This window comes from Bidens hawaiensis, unplaced genomic scaffold (assembly GCF_021521415.1).
Source record: "Bidens hawaiensis isolate Kalapana, Puna unplaced genomic scaffold, B.hawaiensis_p1.1 tig00005028_1, whole genome shotgun sequence".
Lineage (NCBI taxonomy): Eukaryota > Viridiplantae > Streptophyta > Magnoliopsida > Asterales > Asteraceae > Bidens > Bidens hawaiensis.
The window spans coordinates 949,816-959,102 of NW_027491319.1; the positions used below are offsets into that span (position 1 = coordinate 949,816).

A 9,287-nucleotide genomic window follows, 5' to 3' on the forward strand; every position below is an offset into this window, starting at 1 on the left:
AGGTAACTTTTAACAAATTAATGGACACATCAATCAATGGATAACACGTACTACACTAGGGTATGAGACACAAACTTACAGTCAGATATAAGAAAATAACTATCAATATCCATTCCACGTAGTCTCATTGTAATCCCTCTCTATTGTATACTATATTTACTCATTTAACTCATATTTATAAGTTAGTATATAAATCTATTTATCTTAACATGAAAATAGTACAAATTAACCTTTAGAGTAAACTGTGGATTTGGTCCCTGTAGTTTGTTTAAATATGCAGTTTTAGTCTAATATTTTAAATTTGTGATTTTTGTCTCTGTGGTTTCATTTCACTTGCAATTAAACCCGATCCCACTAACCCCGTTAATTCTGGTCGTTAAACCCATCAATGTGACCTTCAAATGAGGGGTAGTTTCCCCCCCCCCCTCAAAATACACCCCAGCCCCTCACGTGAGGGTGCTTGCCAATTAGGACGGGGTTTATTTGGGTAGAAAACAGAAAAAACTGCCCCTCATGTGAGGGGGGTTTAACGACCAGACTTAACAGGGTTAGTGGGATCAGGTTTAATTGCAAGTGAAATAAAACCACAAGGACGAAAATCACAAATTTAAAATTATTAGACTAAAACTGCAGATTTAGACAAACCTTAGGGACCAAAACCACAGTTTACTCTAACCTTTAAGAAATTATGAAGGGATGCTAGTTAACTTATTTAATATAGGGATAAGCAATAGCAATAGCAATAGTAATAAAGTTTTTCTTTAAATATTATGTTAGGGCTATCTAGACTGTTCTTGTCAACCTTCAGCCTGACTTAACTTGACTCGCTCACATCCCTGCTCTTAAAGCATAACGGAAGTGAGCACTTCATTAAAATAACTAAAAATAACGGTGAGGCGTTGCTTTTACATAGAAAACACTTTTTCTCTTTGGTTTGTCCAAGCGCTTGTAAACTCGAGTTTTAAACCATAAATCATAATGCATCTACGTTAAACCGATCAATTTGGCTTGATTTTGACGATTATTCAACATGTTAATTCAATCCTGAGTAATAGCATCCCAACCCGAATGTGGGACGATTAAACATTTATATCAACACAAAAGAACTTAACGTAAATGAAAATTCCTATATATGTTTTGAATCAATCGAACGGCCCAAAATGAAGCAGTGGACACGCACAATTAGGGCTTACTTGATTTCTTTTTCCCCAATTCATCTGGGCCTATATATATAACACCATATACACGTCGTCGCCATTCTCATTTCATTCAATCAGTAAGGATGGTTAAAGGAGGTCCTGGTCTCTACACTGACATTGGCAAAAAAGCCAGAGGTATTATCATTCATTATTATTAATTATCTCTGTCTATGCGTTTCAATTTGATAGTTAATTGGATCTACATTTGAATGTATGTAGATCTTCTGTATAAAGACTACCAGGGAGACCACAAGTTCACCATCACTACCTACTCGCCTACTGGAGTTGTCTGTGCTACTTACACTTATCTCTCGATATTACTTTATGTTTTGACATTCTTTACATATGCTTGCTGTTAGAAACTTAGTATTTTTACTTCCTGTTCTGATGGATGAACATAGTCGGTTTAGTAATCTTATGGCCTTAAAGTTCATAATGCCTGTTTGATGATCAACTGTTGTTTTTGAAGGTTTTTATTGGTTGTTATTAAGAATTCTAGGATTATAGTTGCTGAAATATTTGACAGCATTGAGCATATCCAAACACCCCCTAACTTTCTAAGTTCTAACAGTAGGCATCTATAGCTTTATTTGTCATCAGAATCAGATACTCCAACTACACCGCATAATATTAATATTAAAAAACAATTACCTTACAATGATATACTGAAATCTAAGGAGATAGAGTAACCACAATGACATGCTGTAATTTAGATATTTTCTATTGGATGATGGTTGATTAATATAGTGGATTTAGAAATTTTCTGGTCTTAAACTATAGATCTAAAGGTTTGTTTAATCATGTTGTTTTTTGCCCTAATTAGTATATGTATTCTACTTATGCATGCATGCTCTACTTGTAGCCGTATGGACAGGCCCGGCTCCGAGAAACACAAAAAAAATTTGGGCCGAAGGCGAATCTAAATTTGGGCCTTACGATTTAAGTAAAATATAAACTCGATAACGCAAATAAAAAAGCAAATCATACGATGATAATATTAATTTCAAGACACAAAACATAAATATTGTAGCAAAATAATCTAATTTACATACCTAAACGAAACGCGATGATCGCCTTGCATTTTTTGAAACAAAACTTTCGATCAATTCTTGATAATCTATGCTTTCCAACACATCACTCTCAATAGATATCATCGCCAAGCCATCACTCTCAACACATCACTTTCTTATTTCTTCGTCACGTTTCCTCTTTTTGCGTTTTTCATTACCGGATAGGTATTTGTATTTAGGAGGCATTTTCCTAAAAAATAATATATATGTGTTAATTCAATAAACAAAAACAAAGTAACAATTAACAATCAAACCTACTGTTGACATAAACTGATAAACAAAAATTCAACAACCTTTATAATAAAACTGACAACTGTTAGTCTGTTACTAACCCTAACTGGCTAACTCCATAACTCACTAACTTTTATAATATAAGTATAAAACTAAACAAATAAACAAGAAGTCAGATTGTTAGAACTCAGAACTAACCTGGCGCTGGTAGCTCGACGACTCGACGGACTGACGGAGTCGGACTGTCGGAGCAGGGTTGGACTTTGGAGCCGGCTGCTGTGGTGGTACTGGTGTCTGGTGGCTGGCTGGCTGCCGGCGGTCGCGGTGACGCGGTGGTTGGTGGCTGGCTGCCTTTTGGAGTTTTTGTGGTGTCTGGTCTGGTTACTCTAGTCTCTGGTATGAAATATTTTTTTTTTAAAAACCTTTCATACTTCTGTACTTCTGTTCCATGAATCGTTAATCACTAAATGGGCCTGAACAAATTTTCAGAAGACTGGGCTATATACAATTTACACATGGGCCTAAACAAATTTTTTTTTTATAAAATATAAACTTTTTTTTTTTAAATTTTCGGGCCTATGGCGGTCGACTACCCTGCCATGGGCCTGGGCCGGCCCTGCGTATGGATGTATTACTGTGTATTCTTTTATAACCAACATTCTTGTTAGCTTTCTATCTAAAAAATTCATAATGTGACCGTGTCATAAGTGTCTTCGCCTGTTTGAGGACCAACCATCATCTTTGAAGGGTTTTATTAGGAATTCTTAGGATTATAGTTGCTGAAATATTTGACAGAATTGAGCAAATCATGTATGCCTATGTGTTTTGTATTCATGTGTGATGCCCGTTTGAATGGTTAGAAAATTTATATATGTTTGTTTGATTTTGTTAAATGAGATAGTTATACTTTGCATTTAGGTCTGTATACTGGTGCCTGGCGGTAAACTTTGAATGTTCTTTTCACTAGATTAACGTTTCCAGTTTCCACACTATGCAGGCAATCACATCATCTGCAATCACATGATGGTTGATGAATATAATGAATTTAGTAATATTATGGTCTTAAAGTATAGATCTAAACTCTAAAGATTTAATCATATTTCTGCCCTTTTTAGTATGTATTCTACTTATACATGCTACTTCTAGTCTTACGGATGTATATATGTTTTATTTATTTTTATTCAACATTCATGTTAACTTTTTGAAGGTTTTTATTGGTTGTTATTAAGGATTAGGATCATATTTGCTCAAAATCATTTATACCTTTGGTGATAAACTCCAAATATTATTTTCACTAGATTGACATTTTGCTTTCCACACTATGCAGGCAATCACTTCATCTGGAACAAAGAAAGGTGACTTGTTTCTTGCAGATGTCAACACTCAACTAAAGAGGAACAATGTTACCACTGATATCAAAGTGGACACAGGCTCTAATGTATGATAGTTATTTCACTTTTCATCATTCATATTTTGTTATCCTTTATGATCTTCCGTTATGGTTTTTTTTGTTATCATTTGTAGCTTTCAACCACCATCGTGGTTGATGAACCTGCTCCTGGTTTGAAGGCAATCTTTAGCTTCAAAGTTCCTGATCAGAGGTCTGGCAAGGTGTGTGAAAATTAAACTGCTTCTTGATTTGATATGCTACTAGTATCAAAATGGTTAATTGTTTATTATCATGATAGTTGGAACTCCAATACTTGCATGACTATGCTGGAATCGCTACAAGCATTGGGTTGACTGCAAACCCAATAGTCAACTTCTCTGGCGTTTTGGGAACCAACCTTGCTGCTATTGGTACTGATGTTTCATTTGATACCAAAACCGGCAACTTCACCAAATGTAATGCTGGCATCAGCTTCTCTAATGCTGATCTCATTGCTGCTTTGACTCTGTGAGTTGTTTACTTGTTAACTGTCCTAAAAAATTTAACTCTTTTCAGAAATCCAACACATTAATATGAATGGTAATTTAGGAATGACAAGGGTGATGCATTGACTGCCTCATACTACCATACTATGAAGCCGTTGACCAACACTGCAGTGGGTGCAGAAGTGAAACACACCTTCTCAACCAATGAGAACACAATCACAGTTGGTACCCAGCATGCTTTGGACCCATTGACCACGGTCAAGGCCCGTATTGACAACTTTGGCAAGGCAAATGCTCTTATCCAGCACGAGTGGCGCCCTAAATCCGTGTTTACCATTTCAGGAGAAGTTGACACCAAAGCTGTGGACAAGAGCGCCAAGTTTGGTCTTGCATTGGCGCTTAAGCCGTGATGATATGTTTGGGTTTCACCGGCTCTCGGGTTGATTGGGTTTTTGGTCTTTTCATACGTTTGGTGACAATAGAAATAATTTCCAACAGTTTTTTTAGGTGATTTCTCTACCTATCCATGGATTGTAGTTTATCTACATTAGGGGTTTATTGTGTTGCTTTGTTTCTTCATTGAGTACCCTTTATTCCAAAAGTTTTTTTAAGATGCATGTTATGTGTGCTCGATTTAACAGTTTTCTGGAGTGGCATTTTAAAAAAAAATCAGTTTTCCCACTAAAAAATAATAATCAAATAGTTTATAAAATATCAATTTTATCGTTAATGTTTTATTAGGTAAATAGGATAAAAACAACTCTTTTTTAAATGTATTTGTATTATGAAATACGTATATAGTTTTGGCTTGGTTTCTAAAGTTTTGGTATAGTCTCTAAACTTATAAAATATACATGTCATGTCCTAGTTATGGTATAGTCTAAACTTATAAATCCTAGTCTTGACTTTGGTATAGGGCATTTTTGGGACCAATAAAGCCCCTACACAACCCACCGGGGTGTGAAGGAGTATGGACATTTTACAATAACGAATTAACATCCATATATGTCTTGAAGTGGGTAATAATTGAAGGAGTATTAACCATTACGCATGGCCTATTATAAATAATAAAATTTCATCTCAACTTAGTTTTGCTAAAATAAAGATTCTAAACAAAACCCTTTTAGTGATGATTTGTTATTTCCAAATGGGTTTAAGATTTAATCAACTGAGATTTAACATTGTTACATAAGAAAATGCATACCATCTTTTTTAATAATGTAATCAATTTAAAAAGCAACAAGTCATTAGTTTATTCTTCTTTGTTATTAACTCAAACAAATATATTATCTTAAGTTGCACTTAAGAATTTGATATAAAGTGATAAACATGAGCATATTGCATATCAGACATGTGCAAAGATTAAATATAACAAAATGGTTTGAGCTCGTAACGTTTTTTGAAGCTTAAAACGACTTTATTGATATGTGACATTTTACCTTGTAACAAGTTGTAAATGTAATAGTGCTACTTATGTTTAATCCAGAAAACAACATATAATACTCCTTTCCAACCTTGATCAATATAATGCAACTGTGAAATTCAAACTCAAAAATATCCATACGCGAAATTAGATACGTAAATCCACCCGTTCTCATAAGCAAAAACACATATACATAGACCAAATTAAATAACAAGATGATCAATTATATGCGCACCGATCATACCATATATGCATCATACTAAGCCAAGTCCCCAAAAAAACTATAGTATATTCATAGCAATCCCATCATATACCTTATCCAATCGACTACTCTCTAGCATTTTCAGCTTGAAGCAGACCCTCACGAATCTGTGAAGCAATGTCTTTAACCGCACCCGGTCCATAAGGAAGAAACACAGCATTAGACTTCGACGAAGCCCCAATATCTTTCATGGTATCAAAGTACTGGGTCAACAACACCATGTCCATAACCTCTTTGGCTGATGTTCCAGGCACGTTTTCAGAAAACGCAAGCACACTGTCCCTCAAACCGTCCACTATCGCTTCTCTGTCTAGCAATACCCAACCCAGACAAATACTTGGACTCCGCTTCCCCTTCTGCTCGCTTAATTTGTAGAATCTTTTCGCCTTCCGCCTTCTCATTTGCAGCAACTCTCATTCTAGCAGCTGTTATTACAGTTAACATATTATTATCAGACGTGTCATTTTATCAATCATTGATGTATCGGAGAATCAACTAAACTAAAGACCTGCATTGATCTCATTCATGGATCGTTTCACATGCTGATCGGGTTCTATATCAACAATCAAAGTTTGCACAATCTCAAAACCATAACCAGACATCGCCTGAAACATAAGAACATAAGAAACATGTTTAAAATGAATATAGGAAAAGTAATATTAAGTTTTACCTTCTCGAGCTCGTCTTCAACACCTTTGGCTATCTCATTTTTCTGCAGAAAAACATCATCCAATAGCAGCTTTGGTACATCATCATCATCATCATCGTACTCAGTATATCCCACCAATAGCAATGCTATGGTAGGGTCTGAGGAGGGTAAGATGTAGACAGCCTTACCTCTATCCCATAGGGATAGAGAGGCTGCTTCCGGTGAGACCCCCGGCTCGATAGTAGTTTTGCATCAAGCCTTGGACATAAGGCACATAGCACTCAATCATCGGGACACCGGCTGATCGGTGCATGTGCCCTTGTCTTTCGGCTATCAACGCCACCACATGATGCCTGATTAACCTTCCGCCACTTTTAACGTTATTTTCACGAGATTAGTAAAATAACGTCAAAATTAGTGCAATTTTACTTTTGCCCACCCGAGGGTTCACACATATATACATTATATGCGCGCACCGCAAGCAGCTTTGGTACACTAGCCCTAATTACTAACAACATAAATAAAATGTCATTAGAATGATAACAATCATTATTAATCAAAACCAACAGAATATAACACAAAATATTTGCCATCTTACCATCAAATACATAAGCTTGAATCTGTTGCTTTGTGTTTGTGAGCTTATAGAAAGCATCAGCAGCCTTATCAGACAAGGCCCGGTATTGTATGGAAGCAACCACAGTGACAAACACATTATCCTGAAATGACAGTAAAACAATCCAACCAAAGCAATCGAATCAAACACATGCATAAAACAGGAAAACAATAGAATTTTGGTAATATTACTATGTATGATCAATGAAGGTCAATAAAGAAACGGTAACAGAACCTTTGTTTTTGTTTCACAACTAACGTCAAGTTGATTGACACGCAGCGACAGTTGACCAGCCAGCTGATACCCCAAGCACCAAGGTAAGCAGTGACAACCGGGTTGAAGGACATCATCAAACTTGCCAAAATGTTCTTTCACGGCTACATTAGACTGATCCACTTGAATGCATCCTAGAGCTTGACCCATGATTCAAATCTGGAAACAAAATGGCATAAATGAAAAGATTCAGTTATGCCTTTATAAACAAACTTTTCGTTCCGTTTTATACATCAAATGATCAAACTACAACTTTAAACACTGACTTTATCATCAGAGCCTTAAAGAAAAAACCGACCCGAAACCGAAAAAGCCAAAAAAAGCAAACCGACATAACCTAACCGAAACAAAAACGGCAGTTTGGTTTGGTTTCGGTTTTGTGTATAATTAAAACCGAAAAAACCTAGCCGAACTTATAGATTCTCATTTTTATTATGAAATTTAGAGTCAATTACAATAATTTAATAATAGTTTAACACTTTACCCCAAATATTTTAGCATAAATGTATAATAATCAAATAAATTATCAACTAACCAAAAACTTTTAGCCAACTTAGGCCCAGAATTTTTAAGCCCAAACAGCAAAATCGAGAAAAAACCGAAACCAAAGCCAACCCAACTAATAAGCGAAAAAACTGAAACCCAACGATTTTGAAACACTCAAATGGCGAAATTTCTGTTTTAGCCGAAAACCAACCCGACCCATGCACACCCTGCTCATTAACTTGATAGTTTAATCATCACAAGACTTATATCTACTCTGAAAAACTGAGAAATCGATTGATTTGTGGTGAAAATCAATGACTTTTATCATCACAAGACTTATATCTACTCTGAAAAACTGTAACTCCAATGTACGGAGACAAAAATAAAATAATTTTCATTCAATTAAAAGTTAAAACCCTTGAAAAGTTGATAATAATCAGAAAACAACAAACAAATTTATTTATTAAAACTAAATGAATAAAAGACATCAGATTACGTACTCAAAATACCAGATTCCACACATTAAAATTAAAATGAAAGTTGATATGCATAAAATAATAATCAAACAGTAAGATAAAAGGTTGAACTAATTAATTAAACTTACAGTGGAAAGAAAAGAGTGAGTGATTAGGGTTTGAAGATGGATTGAGATCTGAGTTTAGTATCAGTGTATGAGTGAGGGCCACGTTTCTTTCAAAAGACCATAATACCCCTGAAAGGCATATCCATGAGTCAAATGAAGTAGCGCCGTACAATCCGAATAATAAGTTGATGATATGATATCATATCATATCATACTAACAACTTTCTATTGCTTCTTACAATTTATTTATTTATTTATTTTCTACACATCAACTTAGTGTCATATGTCATCTTACATGTCCCTTATCGTATTGCCACAAAATTGGCGTTGACGGATAAAGGCCTTATAGTTCATCCCGACCGAGCAACCTAAGGAGAGTATGCGTGTAGACGATATTTCTTTTACCATAGGCATCCTTAGGAGTGAGGGCCACGTTCTTTTAAAAGGTGAAAATACCCTCGAATGATACTGATGGCGATACCATGCTTTTCATCCTTTGTCGATTATTGGTACTAGAGTTTAGCAAAGTGAGGATAAATTGACATGATTTTTTTTTGTCCATGGTTAAATACACGAGATGATGTGGTCTTTTAGAGAGAAAAAACTCACACGTGTAAATT

At 35.3% G+C, this 9,287-nt stretch overlaps 1 protein-coding gene and 1 pseudogene across 2 annotated transcripts; one reads left to right on the forward strand and one right to left on the reverse strand.

The window, feature by feature from the left end:
* The first annotated feature begins 1,250 nt into the window (after positions 1–1,250).
* On the forward strand, positions 1,251–4,992 carry LOC143628606 (mitochondrial outer membrane protein porin of 34 kDa-like). Its single transcript, XM_077098154.1, has 6 exons — positions 1,251–1,334; positions 1,419–1,486; positions 3,828–3,938; positions 4,025–4,111; positions 4,189–4,397; positions 4,479–4,992. The coding sequence occupies exons 1-6, from the start codon at positions 1,283–1,285 to the stop codon at positions 4,783–4,785; spliced, it is 834 nt and encodes a 277-aa protein (XP_076954269.1). The 5' UTR covers positions 1,251–1,282; the 3' UTR covers positions 4,786–4,992.
* Positions 4,993–5,895: 903 nt separating this feature from the next.
* On the reverse strand, positions 5,896–8,729 carry LOC143628552 (hypersensitive-induced response protein 1-like; annotated as a pseudogene). The gene is made up of 7 exons (XR_013152769.1): positions 8,689–8,729; positions 7,560–7,757; positions 7,308–7,428; positions 7,186–7,217; positions 6,731–6,799; positions 6,569–6,665; positions 5,896–6,485 (listed from the first exon to the last, which is right to left on the reverse strand). The product of XR_013152769.1 is annotated as a hypersensitive-induced response protein 1-like (transcript).
* Positions 8,730–9,287: the final 558 nt, after the last annotated feature.

Bases quoted from the DNA above. Each gene is read 5' to 3' on its own strand.
- LOC143628606 (XM_077098154.1), top strand. From the start codon at position 1,283: ATGGTTAAAGGAGGTCCTGGTCTCTACACTGACATTGGCAAAAAAGCC. The intron at 3,939-4,024 runs GTATGATAGTTA...TATCATTTGTAG, and splicing joins AAGTGGACACAGGCTCTAAT to CTTTCAACCACCATCGTGGT. The intron at 4,398-4,478 runs GTGAGTTGTTTA...ATGGTAATTTAG, and splicing joins CTCATTGCTGCTTTGACTCT to GAATGACAAGGGTGATGCAT.